We start from the raw sequence: 20,533 nt of genomic DNA on the forward strand, positions 1-20,533 counted from the left end.
CTGCTGAAGCTACCTGCTGCTGCTGCTGCCGCTACCTGCTGCTGCTGAAGCTACCTGCTGCTGCTGCCGCCACCTGCTGCTGCTGAAGCTACCTGCTGCTGCTGCTGCCGCTACCTGCTGCTGCTGCCGCCGCTACACCTGCTGAAGCTACCGCTGCGCTGCTGAAGCCAGCTGCCTGCTGCTGCTGCCCTGCTGCTGCTGCTGCCACCTGCTGCCTGCCGCTGCTACCTGCCGCTGCTGCCGCTGAAGCCTGCTGCTGCCGCTGCTGCCGCCACCCGCTGCTGCTGAAGCTACCTGCTGCTGCCACCTGCTGCTGCCGCTGCCGCCACCCGCTGCTGCTGAAGCTGCTGAAGCCACCCGCCGCCGCCGCTGAAGCCACCTGCTGCTGCTGCTGCTACCTGCTGCTGCCGCTGCTGCCACCCGCTGCTGAAGCTACCTGCTGCTGCTGCCCTGCCTGCTGCTGAAGCTACCTGCCGCTGCTGCTGAAGCCACCTGCTGAAGCCACCTGCTAAGCTACCCGCTGCTGCTGCTGAAGCCACCTGCCGCTGCTGAAGCCACCTGCTGAAGCCACCTGCTGCTGCTGAAGCCACCTGCTGAAGCTACCTGCTGCCGCTGCCTGCTGAAGCTACCTGCTGAAGCCTGCCGCTGCTGCTGAAGCCTGCTGCCTGCTGCCACCTGCCCTGCTGAAGCTGCCTGAAGCCACCTGCTGCTGCTGAAGCTACCTGCTGAAGCTGCTGCTGAAGCTACCTGCTGAAGCTACCTGCTGCTGCTGAAGCTACCTGCTGAAGCTGCTGAAGCTACCTGCTGAACCGCTGAAGCTACCTGCTGAAGCTACCTGCTGCTGCTGAAGCTACCTGCTGCTGCTGAAGCTACCTGCTGCCGCTGCCGCTACCTGCTGCTGCTGAAGCTACCTGCTGCTGCTGAAGCTACCTGCTGAAGCTACCTGCTGCTGAAGCTGAAGCTACCTGCTGAAGCTACCTGCTGCTGAAGCTGAAGCTACCTGCTGAAGCCAGTCCGCAGGTGTTTCTAATGCTTCTGAAAAGCAAAGCGCTGAGCTGCAGCTCTGTGAGCGTAAAGGCAGAGGGGAGGAGGAAACGCAGCCTCTGAAAGGTTTGCTGGCGCTACCGGATGTGACGACATATGTTCCTTCCGGCGGAGCGGTTTCAGTGTGACACCTCGACATGACGAGTGGAGACAGAATCACACCGAGCCGCGAAAGCTGCGTTTATACCAGCTGCTACTGGTAAATCCTACAACATGCACTCTGTTTTAATGTGTGTAGCTAATCAGAGCTTCAGCTCAGCAACACAAAGGACTCAGACGGGGTTAAATACATTATTTATTATTGATATCAGCAGATCAATGAGAAGCTCTGCTGACAGAGAAATCAATAAAGATAAGTTAGTGGTAAGATGGTTAGGGTTTTATACATACACACGTGCTGTTTATGCACAGTAAAACAAAAACTAACGTTTTATTTGTAGAACAAAGAAACAAACGATATTTCAGGATGCTACAAATAAACAAAACAGAAGTTACTTGGATGTAAACTGAGTTCTAACTGCTGACAGCTAGAACCTTGTTCTCAGGTTGAAGAACATTCTAACGTGATTGGCTGCTGAGCGTCTTGATCTGTCTGAGTGCTAATCAATAACAACACCTGTTAGAAGATTAGATCTGGTTACATCCAGTTTCTACTAACCGATTCTCCCGGTGTCTCTTGTTCTGCAGTGAAGAAAATGTTTGGAAACTCTGCGAGTTTGTCCGAACGGAGAGAACCGCACCGCTGGAAGAACTGTTTGTGGTTTTCATCTCTAATGAGAACAGAATGGTGAGAACACGCAGGAGAACATGAAGCTGCTAGAACATCCGTGCCGTGTTCTACAGAATGTCTGCCAGGTCTAAAACATCTGTCAGGTTCTACAAGGTTCTCTAAAATATCTGCCAGGTTCTGTAAAACATCTGAGAGGTTCTATAAGGTTTTCTAAAAACATCTGCAAGGTTCTATATGACATCGGTCAGGTTCTATAAGGTTCTCTAGAACATCAGTCAGGTTCTATAAGGTTCTATATAACATCTGCCAGGTTCTCTAGAACATCTGAGAGGTTCTATATAACATCGGTCAGGTTCTGTAAAACATCTGCAAGGTTCTATATAACATCGGTCAGGTTCTATAAGGTTCTCTAGAACATCTGAGAGGTTCTATAAATCATCTGTCAGGTTCTATTAGGTTCTCTAAAAACATCTGCAAGGTTCTATATAACATCTGTCAGGTTCTACAAGGTTCTCTAAAAACATTTGCAAGGTTCTATATAACATCGGTCAGGTTCTGTAAAACATCTGTCAGGTTCTATTAGGTTCTCTAAAACATCTGAGAGGTTCTATAAAACATCTGTCAGGTTCTATTAGGTTCTCTAAAAACATCTGCAAGGTTCTCTAGAACATCTGAGAGGTTCTATAAAACATTTGTCAGGTTCTACAAGGTTCTCTATAACATCGGTCGGTTTCTATTTGTTCTCCATCAGGTTCCTCTGTGGAAGCAGAAGTCCGGACATGGAGACCAGCCAGTGATCTGGGTCAGTAATGTCTCTGCATGTTTGATAATAACTGTGATGTCACAGACAGTTCATTTATAATAATAATGATGTCAATAATGATGTCATCGTGTGTTTCAGGACTACCACGTCGTCCTGCTGCAGGTTGGTCTTCAGTTGGACTCTCTGGTTTATGATCTGGACTCTGAGCTGTCGTTTCCCTGCAGCCTGCAGCTGTACGCCGCCCAGGCCCTCCGCTCAGACCGCAACATCAAACCTGCGTACCACAGGTAACACACCTGAACACCACAGCTAACACACACACCTGAACACCACAGCTAAAACACACATCTGAACACCACAGGTAGCACACACACCTGAACACCACAGGTAACACACACACCTGAACACCACAGGTAACACACACACCTGAACACCACAGGTAGCACACACACCTGAACACCACAGGTAACACACACACCTGAACACCACAGCTAACACACACATCTGAACACCACAGGTAGCACACACACCTGAACACCACAGGTAGCACACACACCTGAACACCACAGGTAACACACACACCTGAACACCACAGCTAACACACACACCTGAACACCACAGGTAGCACACACATCTGAACACCACAGCTAGCACACACATCTGAACACCACAGGTAGCACACACACCTGAACACCACAGGTAGCACACACATCTGAGCACCACAGGTAACACACCTGAAAACCACAGGTAACACACCTGAAAACCACAGGTAACACACCTGAACACCACAGCTAACACACCTGAACACCACAGGTAACACACCTGAACACCACAGCTAACACACCTGAACACCACAGGTAACACAACTGAAAAACAGGAAGTAAAACCTTAAAATTGAGTGTCTGTGGAGGAAATGACATCACAGTAAAGTCTACCTGCGTCTCTGCTCTTACAGGAAGTTGCGTGTCGTCCCTGCTGACAGCTTCCTGTTGAACTTTGCGTCTGATCGATCTCACATGAAGAACTCTGATGGATCATGGAGGATGCCCCCCCCGCCCTACCCCCCCATACACACCGCAGGTCACATGACACCTCCTGTAACGTGTCATCATTCACATGATGTCAGCATGTCTGATGATGTTAACCATTTCACCTCATGATGACATCACTGTGATGTGTTTCCTCCTCAGAGTGTCGGATGAACCTGGACGACTTCATCAGTATGAACCCTGCTGTCGGCTGGGGGAGGGTCTTCAGTCTGGACCACTTCCTGCTGAGATACACAGGAAACTCTTCTTCATCATCATCATCATCATCATCATTATCATCGTAGCTGTTCAGTTTTAGACGGCAGCGGGCGGCCGTGTGTCCAGACGGTTTGTTGCTATGGAGAATCAGAGCGCCTCCTGCTGGTCACTCAGTGTGTTCACCTGCACGGTGTTCACCTGCACGGTGTTCACCTGCACGGTGTTCACCTGCAGCAGGTCAGAAACCACATTTCTGTTTTTGACTTCCTGATTTGAGCTGTAGTTGTTATAATGATGTCACCATGACAACAAATATTGTCTTATTGCCTCAGTATGATGAAAACAAACTAATCAATGTTCAACTGTGGAAACTGAATGATTTATATTTCGACTGAATTAAATTATTTTGAAATGAAGACGCGTCTCTGTGTGTCGTGATGTCACCTTTCTGATGTCACAGCGACACTTTGTTCTGCACGCGCTCAGATGGGAAAACAAACGTGAACACGAACAAAAAGCTGCTTTTGTTCTTTAAAGAAATCCAACTGAGAAACAGAGCGTTCATTTACTTTCAGATTATCATCATTATTATTCAGATTACTTTTTTTAAATTACGAGTGTTTATTTTGGGGCGTTTCGCCTTTATTTGTTGATAGTGCAGTTGAAGATAAACAGGAAGGGGGAGAGAGGAGATGACCGCCAATCAAAGGTCACGGTCAGTATTCAAAGTGACCAATCAAAGAAGAGGAGACATCAGCCCCGCCTCCAAAGTCTCAGAAGTCAACTTGACAAGCGAGCGAGTGTTGAGCAGTTGCGAGTGCGTAGGGAGGGTCAAGCTGGCGCTCGCCACAGCCCCAGGGGGGGTCAGGGTCGGGAGGGTCAGGGTCGGGGGTCGGGGTGGGTCAGGGTCGGGGGGTCAGGGAGGGTCAGGGGTCGGGTCGGGGGGTCAGGGTCGGGGGGTCAGGGTGGGTCAGGTCGGGGGTCAGGGTCGGGGGGGGGTCAGGGGTCGGGGTCGGGGGGTCAGGGTCAGGAGGGTCAGGGGTCAGGGTCAGGGTCGGGGTCAGGGTCGGGGGGGGGTGGGTCAGGATCGGGGTCGGGGTCAGGGTCAGAAGGGTCAGGGGGGTCAGGGTCAGGGTCGGGGTCAGGGTCAGGGAGGGTCAGGGTGGGTCAGGGGGTCAGGGTCAGGGTGGGGGCAGGGTCGGGAGGGTCAGGGTCAGGGGGTCGGGGGTCAGGGTCAGGGGGGCAGGGGTCAGGGTCAGGGTCGGGAGGGGTCAGGGTGGGTCAGGATCGGGCCAGGGTCAGAAGGGTCAGGGGTCAGGGTCAGGGTCGGGGGTCAGGGAGGGTCAGGATCGGGGTCAGGGTCAGAAGGGTCAGGGGGGTCAGGGTCAGGGTCAGGGGTCAGGGTGGGTCAGGATCGGGTCGGGGGTCAGGGTCAGAAGGGTCAGGGGTCAGGGGGGGTCGGGGGTCAGGGGGGTCAGGGTCAGGGGGGTCAGGGTCAGGGGGTCAGGGTCAGGGTCAGGGGGGGCAGGGAGGGTCAGGGGGTCAGGGTCAGGGGGTCAGGGTCGGGGGTCAGGGAGGGTCAGGGAGGGTCAGGGGGGTCGGGGTCAGGGTCGGGAGGGTCAGGGTGGGTCAGGGTCGGGAGGGTCAGGGTGGGTCAGGGGGGTCAGGGGGTCGGGGTCAGGGTCGGGGGTCAGGGTGCTGTTGTTTCCGAACAGTAGCACAGCTGGACAGAGTTTAAATAAGAAAAGATGATTTCAGAGTTCTGTTGTCTGATTATATTGTAATTGATTATATTGTAGGTGATTATATTGTAATTGATTATGTTGTAATTGATTATATTGTGTCTGATTATATTGTAATTGATTATATTGTATCTGATTATATTGTAACTACATCAGGAGGCAAGACCTTTTTTATTGAAACGATATGAACATATACTGATATTCAAGACGTTATGTAGTCAAGATTATAACGTGTGAAAAGATGAGTTTCTAAAGAAATACCTTAAGCAAACAAATATAAATATAATATAGCAGAAACAGATAATATAATTATATAATTATATAATATTAAGGGTTAAAGTGTAAAAACTGAATTCAGCCAAAGAAATATTAAAGTTTGGAGGGATTTAGAAAATGTAGGTTTATGTACGTGACGTTTGAAGTATAATGTTTGTCATGAAGCTCAAAGGCTTTTTTATATTCAAACTGGTCAAATCTTTATTGTTCTAACGTGACAGTTTCGTTGTAAACAAACTTCAAAACAAAACAGGAGCAGGCACGAGACAAAGCAAGGATTCATTACGTCACTCGCGGAGGGGCGGAGCTTACGCACACACACACGCGCGCGCGCGCGCGCGTTCTCTCTGGTCGCTGACGCCTGCGGACTGTTGTTGTTCCGCTCGACATTAGCAGCTAGCAGCTAACAGCTAACACAAACTGTGAAGATGCCTTCAGACCGACACACGGAGCGACGCTCGCGCTGCTAACCTCTCACCTGGTTGAGTTAGTTAGCTCGGGTTAGCTCTGATTAACCCGGGTTAGCTGTCCCGCTCCGAGTTTTATGTCCTCGTTGTAGAGGAGGACGGGCTAGCTAGGCGCTTAGCTCCGTTAGCATGTCCCAGCTAACTGGCCAGTGTTATTAATGTTAGCCTCCTTAGCCGGTTAGCTGTTAGCTTCTGGTCTATAGAAAGCTGTTCAGCTGAGAGCCAGCTTCTCTTTATGTTGTCCAGTTAGCAGCTGTTGTAGTTAGCTAACCTGTTAGCTGTGTGGTCTTATTTTAACACAGATCCCAGGTTGTTTCCGTTATGTATCGCTGTGTTCAGACAGCAGAGCTCGTTACTGGGGTGAAATGTCCGTTAATGATTCAGTTCTTTAAGCTTACAGCGAGTCATAGCTAACGTTAGCTGTTAGCTGGAGCTAACGGTAGTCGGATGCCTTTGTTTCATCAGGAGGAGACGGTTTATGATGTGAGAGCAGGTTAGCTCTGACTGTTAGCTTAGTTAGCAGGTCGATTAGAGTAGACACAGATTCAACAGCCCATTTATTTATAATATTTTAATGTTTGTGATTGTAGCAGATGCTAAGCTAACAGATAATTCAGCACCACAGAGCTGAGGTCAGTCTTTGTCTGCAGAGCTTGAGGAGTTTATTTGTGGGACCTGTCAGCTGTTTCCGGGCAGATTTCAGTGTTTTGTTTGATTTGTGGCTGACATGCAGCTGGCAGCTCCTCCAGCTGTTTAGTGACCTTGGACTCATCATCATCATCATCATCATCATCATCATCAAAGTAACCCAGCTGGCGGAGACAACGTGGGTATTATGGCCCTCAGATCAGGCTGCAGGCAGAGCCGCTCAGCATGTGCCGTCTACCTGCTCATACTGTCAGGTGAGTTCACTGACTCAGGATCAGCTGTTACAAACCTGGACCCTGATGTCTGAACTAATCCAGACTACCATGATGTTAGCAGGCTGAAATGGTTCTAAATATACAAAAAGAACAAGATCATCTTGTCGTTTTAAAGCCAGGGCAACAGTTCAGTCGTCGTTCTGATTTAAATAATGCACCTGTAATGTATATTAGGGTTAAAGCTGGGGTGGGTCGTGCGTTTCAGAAGCAGCTTTTATTTGTTGAAAGTCTTTATATCCCGACAGCCATCAATAAATCAAATGATCTGGAAGAAATGCCAAACGTCGGGTGCCTGTGGCTGTGGCAGGCCTGTAATGAGCCTCACCTGTGCACCTGCACTCTGCATGAACAGGTGTTTTGGGGAGGGGCTTCGGAGGGCGCCTGAAGGGAGGGGGTGGGGTTGTTTCTGCGTTTCCTTCCTGAGCTTTCTGTCTCAGGTGCAGTAAATACAATTTGAGTCTGATAATGTTTGAGCATGTTAACCAGCCAACATGTCTTCCTCTTGTTCGTTAAAGCTAATTAGCTTTAGCTGAGACAATCTGTCTACGGCTTCATTATCGATTAATCGGCTGATTATTTTATTGATTAATCGCGTAGCGATTGTTTACGTCTTCAGATGTCTTGTTCTGTCCAGCCAACGGTCCAAAACCCAAAGACTTTCGGTTTATAATAAAGAAACCCAATAAAAGGCAGTAAAACCGCTCACCTGAGAAGCTTTAACATCAAACGTTTTGGATTTCTGCTTGAAAAATCAAATCGCTGCGGATTAATATTTTGTTGATTGACTAATTGTTGCAGTGACGGTTGTCATTATAGCTTAAATTACCACGGTTACAGCTTGTTGAGACGCTGATTATATAAGTTAAACGAAAATGGCGTCTTTTCTTGGGTGCGGGGATGTTGTGGCCGGCCTGAAGCGAGTCAGGCCGCGGAGACGAGCTGCTGTGATTAATTACTGCGATGTGAACGTGTGATGCGGCTGATCGATCAGACACATCCTAACACATCTTGGTATTAAGCTGAAGTTACTGATGACAGTTCAAACATTTTCTTTCCCTGAAGCTAAACAGACTAATATCGTATTTCAGTAAAGACTCGTTGAGTTGTTTATTTGATGAAGGTGTCGATGAAGACGACCGTCTTCCTCACAGAGAAACGTCCGGTTAGTTTCAGTCTGAGCAGCAATGCTAACGTTAGCAGCTTCCTGTTAACTGTGTCTGTGTGTTTCCCAGGATGCATCGCTGCGTCTCAGAGCAACGACAACGTCTACGTGTCAGGGATTTCCAACGGTGAGGTCACAACCCCGATGATGTCACAGCAAACACAACCGTCACGACGAGCTCAACATCTGCAGTGTGTATCTAACAGCCTGTCTGTCTGCCTGCCTGTCTCCCTCCCTCTCTGTCTGTCTGTCTGTCTCCCTCCCTCCCTCCCTGTCTGTCTGTCTGTCTGTCTGTCTGCCTGTCTCCTCCCTCCCTCCCTCTGTCTCCCTGCCTGTCTGTCTGTCTCCCTCCTCCCCTGCCTGCCTGTCTGTCTCCCTCCCCCCCTGTCTGTCTGTCTCCCTCCCTCCTCTCTCTGCCTGTCTCCCTCCCTCTCTGTCTGTCTATCTTTCTGTCTGTCTCCCTCCCTCTCTGCCTGTCTGCCTGTCTCCCTGCCTGCCTGTCTCCCTTCCTCCCTGTCTGTCTCCCTGTCTGTCTCCCTTCCTCCCTGTCTGTCTCCCTGTCTGTCTCCCCTCCCTCTCCTCCTCCCTCTCTGCCTGTCTCCTCCTGTCTCCCTGTCTGTCTGTCTGCCTGTCTCCCTGCCTGCCTGTCTCCCCTCCTCTGTCTGTCTGTCTGTCTGTCTCTGTCCCTCCCTCCCTGCCTGCCTGTCTGTCTCCCTCCCTCCTCTCTGCCTGTCTGTCTCCTCCCTCCCTCCCTGCCTGCCTGTCTCCCTTCCTCCCTGTCTGCCTGTCTCCCTCCCTCCCTCCTCTGCCTGTCTCCCTCTCCTCCCTCTCTGCCTGTCTGTCCCTCCCTCCCTCCCTGTCTGCCTGTCTCCCTCCCTCCTGCCTGCCTGTCTCCCCCTCCCTCCCTCTCTCTGTCTGTCTATCTTTCTGTCTGTCTCCCTCCTCCCTGCCTGCCTGCTCCTCTCCCTCCCTCCCTCTCTGCCTGTCTATCTGTCTGTCTGTCTCCCTCCTCCCTCCCCTCTCTGCCTGTCTATCTTTCTGTCTGTCTCCCTCTGTCTGTCTCTGCCTGTCTCCTCCTCCCTCCCTCCCCTGTCTGCCTGTCTCCCTCCCTCCCTGCCTGCCTGCCTCCTCCCTCCCTCCCTCCCCTGTCTGTCTGCCTGTCTGTCTGTCTGTCTGTCCTCCCTCCCCTCCCTCCCTCTGCCTGTCTCCCTCTCCTCCTCCTCCCTGTCTGCCTGTCTCCCTCCCTCCTGTCTGCCTGTCTCCTCCCTCCCTGCCTGCCTGTCTGTCTGTCTCCCTCCCTCCCTCCCTCCTCCCTCCCCCTGCCTGTCTGTCTGTCCAGACTGTGGCGAGGTGGCGGAGCTCCTGCGGGCGTCCAGCGGTGTGATTACCAGCCCCGGTTGGCCCTTTCAGTATCCGGCCAGACTGAACTGCAGCTGGAACATCAGAGCCCGACCTGGAGACACCATCACCATCAGGTAACACACGGCTGTTTCCACGGTTACAGGACGTTGTTCTGAGAACAAACATGGTGATCAGTCTGAATAAATATGAAAATATTCATCATAAATGTTTATCTTGACGCTCTGCAAAGGGAACACATCCAACACGTGGACGGAGAAAAGTCGCTTTCCCAAAAACAGACTTTTAATAAAAAGACATAAATAGGACCGGTATCATTTCAGAATCCATTTTTATTTTATTTAACTGCTGCATTAGTGTTAATTTATGTTTTTCATGATTGAAGAGAGTTTCCTAATTTAGTTCAGAATCTGATCAAAGAATAACTTTCAGAACCAGTCAGCAGCGAGGTAACGGTTCAGAACCAGTCATTAACGGTTCAGAACCAGTCATTAACGGTTCAGAACCAGTCAGCAGAGAGGTAACGGTTCAGAACCAGTCAGCGGAGAGGTAACGGGGTTCAGAACCAGTCAGCGGAGAGGTAACGGTTCAGAACCAGTCAGCGGAGAGGTAACGGGGTTCAGAACCAGTCAGCGGGGAGGTAACGGTTCAGAACCAGTCAGCGGAGAGGTAACGGGGTTCAGAACCAGTCAGCAGCGAGGTAACGGGGTTCAGAACCAGTCAGCGGGGAGGTAACGGGGTTCAGAACCAGTCAGCGGGGAGGTAACGGTTCAGAACCAGTCAGCGGGGTCACTGTCAGTGTTGAAAAAGTTTTTAACAGTACATTCCTTTGGGCTTAAATAATTTCCGCTCCCCCCGTCCTGTAGTTTCCAGGACTTTGACCTCCAGGGTTCCCATCGTTGCTCCTCGGACTGGATGTCCATCAGCAGCTACAGGAGCCTGGATGGGCTGCGGGTGTGTGGTTCTTCCCTGCCGCCACCCTACATCTCCTCCCAGGACCACGTCTGGATACACTTCCACTCTGATGACAGTCTGACGGGGAAAGGCTTCAGACTGTCCTACATCACTGGTGAGGATGTAGGACTTACAGGACTTGTAGGCCTGTAAGTTTGTAAAGCCGTACTGTGGTGGTGCAGGTTACTAAGCTGATTCACAGAGTTCTCAGTCTACTCATGCCTGTGATCAGCAGAGTTGGCTGTTACGTCGTTGTTTAAAGAGGGAACGACGGAGGTAGAATGATGTAATTCTGGATGGCTGATGTAAAGCCTCTCTGCTGATCCACGAAACCTGAAGCGACTGAAGTGGAAGACACCAGAGCAAAATGCGTGACCAGTTTTAGGGCATTGTTGCCACATTACCAGATGGCTGGCAGTAATCAATAACCAATAATACCCTGTTGTTGTAGGTAAGCCAGAGGCGTCCAGCTGTGATGTGGACCAGTTCCACTGCTCGAATGGGAAGTGTATCCCAGACTGGTGGCGCTGTAACTCCATGGACGAGTGTGGTGACAATTCAGACGAGGAGCTGTGTGTGGACTCGCCGTTCTCCTTCCAGCCCTGCAGCCTGAACCAGTTCCCCTGCCTGTCCCGCTACACCCGAATCTACACCTGTCTGCCGCACAGCCTGCGTTGCGATGGCAGCATCGACTGTCAGGTAACAAACCAGTTCAGTCACTTTCACCCAGTCCAGCACCAAACATGACCTGGTTACAGCGTCAAGTACGTATTTCAGTCTACTACATTACTGCACAATCTGTTTACATTACAGTTCATTTTATCACTGCTGTACACCTGTCTACCACAGTATTATATTTAGTTTCATTTGTATTTTTTATTTTATAATATTTTATATATATTTTATTCCTATGTTGTGATTTTCTTTTATACATTTTGTAAGAGCGTTGTTGGAGCCTGAGCACAAAGAACGACTGCTTCACTGTAATTGTTGTGCGTCTGACAAATAAAGAACTCGAACTTGAGGAGCAGTGGTTCTCCTCTGAGCTCCTCACTCTATTTCGAAGGCTAAGCCCAGAAACCCTGCCAAGGAAACTCATTTCAGCTGCTTGGATCCACCATCTCCTTCTTTCAGTCACTACCCAGAGACCAGGACCACAGCTGAAGACCGGTCTCACTCCGGTTATACAAGGACTGGGTGGCTCGGAATAACGGCTCCGGCACCCAATACTTCTGCAGTAACCCCACAAGACACCCAGAGGATCACAACCTTCTCCAAGTCCACAAAACACATGAAGACTGGATGGACAAACTCCCATGACCCCTCCAGTATCCCTGCAAGAGTAAACAGCTGGTCGACTGTTCCACGACCAGGACAGAATCCACATCACTCCTCCTGAATCTGAGGTTCAGCAATCAGCCAGAGTCTCCTTTCGGCAGCCTGACGTGAGCTTTCCCAGGGAGACTGACCCGTGCGATACCCTGATAGTTGGTGCTCGCTATCCGGCCCTCATTTTTTTTTTAAATGGGAACCACCATCCCGGTCTGCCAGTCCACAGGTACTGTCTCCGATCTCCATGAAACATTGAAGAGGTGTGTCCATCAAGACAGCCCCACAGTGTCCAGAGCCTTCAGCATCTCAGGCTGAATGTCATCCACACCTGTGAGAGCTTTTTAAGTGACCTCCACTAGAGAAATGGACAAGTCTTCCACGAGTCTTCCAGCTCAGCCTTCTCTACGGAGCCTGTGTCCATCGTGTTCAAAGTGTTTCTTTCCACTGTCCGACGATATCTTCAGTCCGGGTCCGCAGTTCTCCCTGCTGAAAATGGCCTGGGCTAAACCCTGCTGGTAACAGTTTCAACATGTACATGTTTGATATATTTGTGTATGCTTTTCTTTTTTTTCACAGGACCTCGGTGATGAGATCGACTGTGACGTGCCCACTTGCGGAGAATGGTTGAGGAACTTCTACGGCTCTTTCAGCTCTCCAAACTACCCAGACTTTTACCCACCAGGAAGTAACTGCACCTGGCTGATCGACACCGGAGACCACAGGAAGGTAACATTTGACCTCCATCCTCACCACAAACAGTTGACCTGGCAGAGACTTGAAGCTTTCGAACCAGCTCCTCCCTGAACTCCCAGTGAAGTAAAGCTAATGTCTTAATATACTCCTCCTTCCCCTCACTCCTTCCTTTTACTGCAGGTCATCCTGAGGTTTATAGACTTTAAACTCGATGGGACGGGTTACGGCGACTACGTGAAGGTCTACGACGGCCTGGAGGAGAACCCTCGCCGTCTCCTCAGGGTGCTAACTGCCTTTGACTCCAGAGCGCCGGTCGCTGTGGTTTCATCGTCTGGTCAGCTCCGAGTTCACTTCTACGCCGACAAGATTAATGCTGCCAGAGGTTTTAACGTCACCTACCAGGTGTGTTAGATTTGATTTAACCTATTAAACCTTTTTCTGTGATTCTGTCTCTGTGTTTTTAAGGTGGACGGGTTCTCTTTAACTTGATTCTGTGGCTGTCTGTGATCTTAAGGTGGATGGGTTCTGCCTGCCATGGGAGGTTCCCTGTGGGGGGAACTGGGGCTGTTACACCGAGCAGCAGCGCTGTGACGGGTACTGGCACTGTCCCAACGGTCGGGACGAGCTGAACTGTTCTTCATGTCAGGAGGACGAGTTCCCCTGTTCCAGAAACGGAGCCTGTTACCCTCGATCGGACCGCTGCAACTACCAGAACCGCTGCCCCAATGGTTCTGACGAGAAAAACTGCTTCTTCTGTCAGCCAGGAAACTTCCACTGCAAGGTACCAAAAACCTGTCTGCTCGAAAACATAGAATTCATATTTAATTTAAAATACACATCATATTAAGAAAATAAACTTCCACTACAACTTGAGATCAGAGAGAGTTTTCTAATGAAAATTACCTTCATGTCATCATACATCAAAACACCTGTGAACCTCTGACCATGAAATATATTCCACAACAAGGCGGATGGTTCTCTACTGTTCTGTGTAATGGAACTTTATTAGTCATTTAATTTCAAGAACGCAAACCAATGACAGGATCGAGAACGCAAACCAATCACAGGAACGAGAACGCAAACCAGGGGCAGATGCGAGAACGCAAACCAATGACGGGAACGAGAACGCAAACCAATCACTGGAACGAGAACGCAAACCAATCACAGGAACGAGAACGCAAACCAATCACAGGAACGAGAACGCAAACCAATCACAGGAACGAGAACGCAAACCAAGCACAGGAACGAGAACACAAACCAATGACGGGAACGAGAACGCAAACCAATGACGGGAACGAGAACGCAAACCAGGGGCAGATGCGAGAACGCAAACCAATGACGGGAACGAGAACGCAAACCAATGACGGGAACGAGAACGCAAACCAATGACGGGAACGAGAACGCAAACCAATGACGGGAACGAGAACGCAAACCAATGACGGGAACGAGCGCAAACCAATGACAGGAACGAACGCAAAACCAGGGGCAGATGCGAGAACGCAAACCAATGACGGAACGAACGCAAACCAATGACGGAACGAGCGCAAACCAATGACGGAACGAGAACGCAAAACCAATGACGGAACGAGAACGCAAACCAATGACGGGAACGAGAACGCAAACCAATGACGGGAACGAGAACGAAACACTCGTGAATAGACGAGTGAACAAACCTCTAAAGGCAGACAACTGTAATCACAGATAAACTTGTTCCAAAATTACAGACACAAAAAGTACAGGAACCTGAACCACGTATGTGGGTATGTCGACCACGTCAGCAGAATTGATTACTGACTATCAAATGTAGTGCATTAAGACATGCTCGACCCTCTACAGGAGCTAATGTGCGTACACACGTTTGATAAATAACTTTTGCACAGTTTTAGAAAATGTTATACGTTCAGTTTCATAAATGAAGCTTCTGTACTGAAATCTGGACTTCAGATAACCGATGGACCATTTATATCTCTTTGACCTCTGACCTTCCTGCAGAATAACCGCTGTGTGTTTGAGTCGTGGGTGTGCGATGCTCAGGACGACTGCGGCGACGGTAGCGATGAGGAGAGTTGTCCCGTCATCGTTCCCACCAGAGTCATCACCGCCGCCGTCATCGGCAGCCTCATCTGTGGCCTTCTATTGGTCATCGCCCTCGGCTGCACCTGTAAACTTTACTCACTGCGCATGTTTGAACGCAGGTGAGGACGGAGCGAAACCTGTGTTTCTTTTAAATGACACTGTCTCAGTCTGTGCTGTGTGATTCGAGCTTTGTGATTGGTTGTTGCAGATCATTTGAAACCCAGCTGTCCAGAGTGGAGGCGGAGCTGCTGAGGAGGGAAGCCCCGCCCTCTTATGGTCAGCTGATCGCCCAGGGACTGATCCCACCAGTGGAGGATTTCCCAGTGTGCTCTGGGAGCCAGGTACAGATACACTGTCTGTCTGCAGCCTTAATCAGAACCCTGTCCAGTTAGTCAGTCCCCTCAGGTAGCGACTCACCTGAACATTTTCAGACTGAACTCACCTGGGATCTCATTTATAACCGTTGCGTACGCACAAACGGGGCCTGAAAGAGATGTACGCCACTTCCCGTGCAAAAGTTGTGATCTATAAAAACAAGCTTGATGGGAGAATGTGCGCACCTGTACGTAAAGTCTGACCCATACGTACGAACAGTTTGGAGACAGGAAATTGGCGACGCAGATGGTGAAAGTAGAAATGAAACGTGAGTGATTATAGATACATGCATGTTGCCTTTCACACCTTTAATTTAAAGGTGGATTGGTAACTGAACCTTCTCGACTAAGCTAACTACCTTCCTTCTCACATTAAATGTCTTGAAGCACCTGTTAAAGATTAGCCTTACTTTCCTTAATATTAACGTTGCTAAACGGCACTAAAACAAACTTGTAGCTAGCAAAGACGTTAGCAACGACCACACAAACTAAATATGCAAATTAAGTAACTCCGTGCATGCACAGCTGCCTTGATATATCTGTTAAAGTTTACTGGCATGTTCCTGCTAATTAACTCACCTGTATCCCAGGTGATTTTCTGTGCAAAAGATAAATAAATTATATAAATAATATTTTTCAGATTTTCAGTTCACGTCAGAAACCTCACTGCTCATTTAAATCCAGTTTCTCTGCCAAAAGCCTGTAAATAAACTGAGTGAAAACAGTAGGGCTGTACTTCTGTTGAGGTTTTCGAATGAAGCTTCGAATGTCTGTTGTCATATATTTTATATCCTTGAACAAAAGCCTCAATTTGAATAAAGTGGTTCATCGGATTAAATGAGTTAGTCTTTTTTTATTAAATCGACTATCTTTAATGAATATAACTCGTCAGTTTCATCAGCATAAATACATGTAGGCAGCAGGCTGAAATAGTGATGAAATAATAATCACGCCCTTCGGTTTATAGCAAGACAAGCTGATTCTATGACAAGAAATGGCAATAAAATAAATCAGAACATTTCAAAGTAAAGTGTTTGCATTTATTTTTTTACTCAAAATCTGAAGTCTAGTGCAGAAGATCAGTGTGACGGACTCGCTCGGTGAGCTGTAGCCTGATAAAGGAACGTTTTCAGCCTCATCTAGAGAAAAAATCCCTGTGAAAATGTTGTTTTTGAAAGGCTGAACGCAAACAAATATGGATTGAAGCAGAAGATTTTTAAGATAAAAACGTTGTGAATTTTGGAAATGATTATTTTTATATATATATATATAATCGGCCTTTACAACGCTCTGGAGTTATTGGAAAAGGTTGCCACTGGAATCTAATTCCACAAGTAGTGTAATCTGATAATATTAGTGAAGCCTAATCTTGATCTGCAGCAGTACGAACTGCGACGGTTCAAACTGAACGAACAGACAGAAATCCGACAGACGATTTAATAACTAACTTTAACTTGATGGAAGTAGAAACCTCGTCTCTGCTTTGATTCTCTTCTCTGTCCTCAGGCGTCTGTCCTGGAAAACCTCCGTCTGGCTGTTCGCTCTCAGCTCGGCTTCACCTCCCTGAGACTCCCCTCTTCCGGTCGTCATAGCAACCTGTGGCGCCGTCTCTTCACCTTCTCGCGGTCGCGGCGGTCGGGTTCTTTGGCTCTGGTCTCTGCTGATCTGGAGGACAGCGCTGGCACTGGGAGCACTGGGAGTTCTGGTTCAGACCTGCTCTCTCCGGACTCGGACGACACGGACACAGAGGGCGAACGAGGGAGGGAGCGAGGTGTGGGCGCAGTGGGCGGGCCTGTCGCCCCCCTCCCCCAGAAAACCCCACCCTCCGCCGCCGTGGAGGCCGTGGTATCTGTGACAACGTCCGCAAACTCCGTGACCCCGGCGCCCGGCCGTGACCGAGGCCGTGACACGCCTAGAGAGGCCCTGCCCCCCTCCCGACCCGTTACCGTAGTAACCGCCAGTCCAGATCCTGAATTTCACAGTGACGCCTCCGAGCTCCAGGCTCCGCCCACCTCTGCCCTGCAGCGACTGGCCCAGAACCTGCACCGCCTCGCCAGGAACCTGACCAGAACCAGCCAGACCCAGCAAGACCAAACCTGGACCAATCACAGTCCACTTCGCCAGCTGGAGACAGGAGGAGGCGGGACCGAGGCTGCCGAGCGACAAGGAAGCAGAGAAGAGGAAGAAGACGTGGAGCTCCTGATCCCCGTCTCCGACTCCTCCTCCTCCTCATCATTGGTCAGCGATGTCCGACAGCCGCTGCTGGAGCCACACCCCTCCTCCACCACAGGCTACGCTTCTCGCAATCACCGTGGAAACGGTTGTCGAGGAGGGCGGGATGGCCCCTGTGAACACTGCGGAATGGTCCACACGGCTCAGATCCCCGCCGCCTGTCTGGAGGCCACAGGCAAGACGGAGAGCAGCGACGACGAGCTGCTGCTGCTCTGCTAACAGGCTAACCCGCCGGGCTAATATGCCAACTGACAGGCTGATACTTCTAACACTACACCTACAGCTAGCTAACATGCTAACTGACAGGTTAATATTAATGATACCCTGACCCAACACCTACAGCTAGCTAACATGCTAACTGACAGGTTAATATTAGTGATACCTACCCACACCTACAGCTAGCTAACATGCTAACTGACAGGTTAATATTAATGATACCCTGACCCAACACCTACAGCTAGCTAACATGCTAACTGACAGGTTAATATTAGTGATACCCTGACCCAACACCTACAGCTAGCTAACATGCTAAATGACATGGAGAATACTGTTAATACGACCCTGGTCCTACTCCAACAGTTAGCTGACATGCTTATTGACTGGCTAACACTACTAATACTACCCTGACCCAACACCTCAGACTTCAGACAGCTAGCCAACATGCTAACATTGCTCAATGGACTACAACTAGCCAACAAGCTAACACTTCAGACTAGACTACAGATAGCTAACATGTTAACAGATTAGACTGGACTACAGCTAGAAGCATGCTAACACTTGACACTACAACTAGCCAACAGGCTAACACTTCATCTGGACTACAACTAGGGATAATCTAACATGTGTTAGCATGTTAGCTGGATTAAAGGTTAGCTCTCAGTGATGTCTGAGATGAACAGACCAATCAGAGACCGAGGGGAGTGATGTCACTGATTAGATTCTGATGTTGGTACAACTATGAAAACTCTCCCCTGTTGTTCCCCCGGTCCGTCCGTTAAAACACTCCCCTCCTCCCTGCAGGCGGACGTCCTTCTTGGTACGACTTCATGAACACTGACTTCCTCCTCGTTGGTACGACAGTAAACTGTGTCCTGACAGAACAAACTGGTGGTTGTCTGTTAAAGACAACATTAAACTGATCCAGGAACCTTCTCTGCCTCTGAACCGGGGACGTGTTGGACTCTTGGTCAGGTGCAACAGTTTAAATGCCCCTTTGTGCTGGTTGTTGAGTCTGTTAAAGAATGGCGAGGGTCATGTGACCTATGGAGGTAGCCAAAGATAGCTGCTAGCAGGCTAGTTTTTTGGTAGCCTAGCCTAGTGAGGCTACTCGTACCGTAAAACTAACAAAAGTCTGTTCTCTGTACAGAGTACACCATGTTTGGAGTTTTTCAGAGTTCAGACTTGTCAAGTTAGTGACAAAATAATCTCGACTCAAAGATTCACTAACTGGAAAAAAAACGTTTTCGACCGTGTTAACCATCAGATATGATCAGTAGATACACCTGTTACCTGCAACGTATATTTACAATATACACAATTTCACATTACACCACACTTCCTATATTTATATGGAATTTCTTTTGAAGTTCGGCTGGATGAAACGAACCCTATTCCTGGTTATTGACGCCCTCAGCTGTCGCCGGTCGCAGGCAGCAGGCGGCGGTGTGTTTGTCAGACGTCGACGTTATTTATTTATTCACACTTCCTGTATCGCAGTCGGGTTTATTGATATTGAAAATGAAGCACAACACGAATGTTATTTTCAGTCATCATTTTTTATAGGGCTGCACGATATGGTAAAAAATCATATTGTGATTATTTTGACGGATATTACGATATGCGATATGATTCACGATTCGTGGAATGATTATTTTTGCATCACAATTTTCATTTACACTGAAAAAACTTTAAAATCATGTGACATTTGTTGGGTCTGTACCAAACATCGGGACCGGGGCGTCTCTGCAGCGCTACGGTACTTCATTATTATGCTGTTTTGTCACCTTTATGAAAAACCTGCAGCTTCTGTGATTCGCACTTGGCCATGTTGCGATTTCGATAATATTTGGATTAATTGTGCAGCGCTAATGTTTTATACTTTTGTAAAACTTGAAACCAAACCCTTGAGTTGATCCCTCAGACAGCAGATTAACAATTGATGCTAATGCTAGCTGGGCTACCTCCCCAGGTCATGTGACCCTCATCAGGCTCGTCATAGCGGTCTCTGTAGAGTCTTCAACACCGCACGTGGTTCAGGTTCCTGTCTGGTTCCCTCCTGGTGTTTAATGTTCTACCTGTTCGGTTCTCTGAAAAGGTTCTAGATCTGACGATTCTACAAGAATGTTCTGGATCTGTAAAGAGAAAACTAAATATAAAAGAGCTGAAACGACTTGTCATGTGTTTGAAAGGTCAAAGGTCACGAGTTGTTTACACTTCATATTCAACATAAAGGACTCAGAGATCCAGACTGGACTCAGAACTGAACCAGGTTCAGAACCAAAACCAACAGAACCAGATGGTCTGAAGGTTCAAACGGACGTTTCTGGATTATAAACATGTTAATTCTGATTTTGTGACAAAACATGAAAACTGATTTTCTCTTCCTCCTGCTCCTCCTCTTCCTCCTGCTCCTCCTCTTCCTCTTCCTCCTGCTCAGACTGAAGCTATTCAAACTGACCCGTCTGTATTTATGATCTTAGTTTTTGGTACTCAGATCTCAGCTGACCTTGTGTGAGTGTGCCTGTGTATATTTATTGTTATTATTATTATTATTAATAATACAACTGTGGTTATTATTATTATTATTATTATTGTGTTCTTTTGTTGTTGTGTAGCTGTTTTTCTGACCTGCATGATTCAAGTTATTTGGTGTCAGTTTTTCTTTGAATCTGTAAAGTTAAAAACTGTTAAACTGCACTAAAGATTAAAGGTTCACGTTTCAGTTTGTTGTTTCACTTTTATTTAGATTATTATAATAATAATAATAATAATGTAAGAAACCAGAGAGAAAGTATTTGGCAGTGTTAATCAACCTGAGGCTGCGGACCCTCTGAAGGACGCTTCAGCTGGTGAGTTTGTAGTTTCTTTTCCCTCCTTTTAATTTCTTAATGAGATATATAAACAGATAAACTGGTTTGGATGAGACTGAACTGAGAAGGA

At 48.5% G+C, this 20,533-nt stretch overlaps 2 protein-coding genes across 2 annotated transcripts; both read left to right on the forward strand.

Annotated features, from left to right (window-relative positions):
* The first annotated feature begins 986 nt into the window (after positions 1-986).
* On the forward strand, positions 987-4,200 carry wdyhv1 (WDYHV motif containing 1). Its single transcript, XM_044171992.1, has 6 exons — positions 987-1,243; positions 1,732-1,831; positions 2,526-2,576; positions 2,676-2,824; positions 3,493-3,617; positions 3,728-4,200. The coding sequence occupies exons 1-6, from the start codon at positions 1,182-1,184 to the stop codon at positions 3,868-3,870; spliced, it is 630 nt and encodes a 209-aa protein (XP_044027927.1). The 5' UTR covers positions 987-1,181; the 3' UTR covers positions 3,871-4,200.
* Positions 4,201-6,046: 1,846 nt separating this feature from the next.
* Positions 6,047-20,315, forward strand: lrp12 (low density lipoprotein receptor-related protein 12). The gene is made up of 11 exons (XM_044171499.1): positions 6,047-7,171; positions 8,425-8,481; positions 9,694-9,829; positions 10,580-10,782; positions 11,119-11,366; positions 12,576-12,725; positions 12,873-13,094; positions 13,207-13,473; positions 14,685-14,887; positions 14,977-15,109; positions 16,649-20,315. Exons 1-11 carry the CDS (start codon positions 7,105-7,107, stop codon positions 17,591-17,593), a joined length of 2,631 nt encoding a protein of 876 aa, XP_044027434.1. The 5' UTR covers positions 6,047-7,104; the 3' UTR covers positions 17,594-20,315.
* Positions 20,316-20,533: the final 218 nt, after the last annotated feature.

Source organism: Siniperca chuatsi, linkage group LG17, assembly GCF_020085105.1.
Source record: "Siniperca chuatsi isolate FFG_IHB_CAS linkage group LG17, ASM2008510v1, whole genome shotgun sequence".
Classification (NCBI taxonomy): Eukaryota; Metazoa; Chordata; class Actinopteri; order Centrarchiformes; family Sinipercidae; genus Siniperca; species Siniperca chuatsi.

Bases quoted from the DNA above. Each gene is read 5' to 3' on its own strand.
- wdyhv1 (XM_044171992.1), top strand. From the start codon at position 1,182: ATGACGAGTGGAGACAGAATCACACCGAGCCGCGAAAGCTGCGTTTAT. The intron at 2,825-3,492 runs GTAACACACCTG...CTGCTCTTACAG, and splicing joins ATCAAACCTGCGTACCACAG to GAAGTTGCGTGTCGTCCCTG. The intron at 3,618-3,727 runs GTCACATGACAC...TTTCCTCCTCAG, and splicing joins CCCCCCCATACACACCGCAG to AGTGTCGGATGAACCTGGAC.
- lrp12 (XM_044171499.1), top strand. From the start codon at position 7,105: ATGGCCCTCAGATCAGGCTGCAGGCAGAGCCGCTCAGCATGTGCCGTC. The intron at 13,474-14,684 runs GTACCAAAAACC...ACCTTCCTGCAG, and splicing joins CAGGAAACTTCCACTGCAAG to AATAACCGCTGTGTGTTTGA. The intron at 15,110-16,648 runs GTACAGATACAC...CTCTGTCCTCAG, and splicing joins CAGTGTGCTCTGGGAGCCAG to GCGTCTGTCCTGGAAAACCT.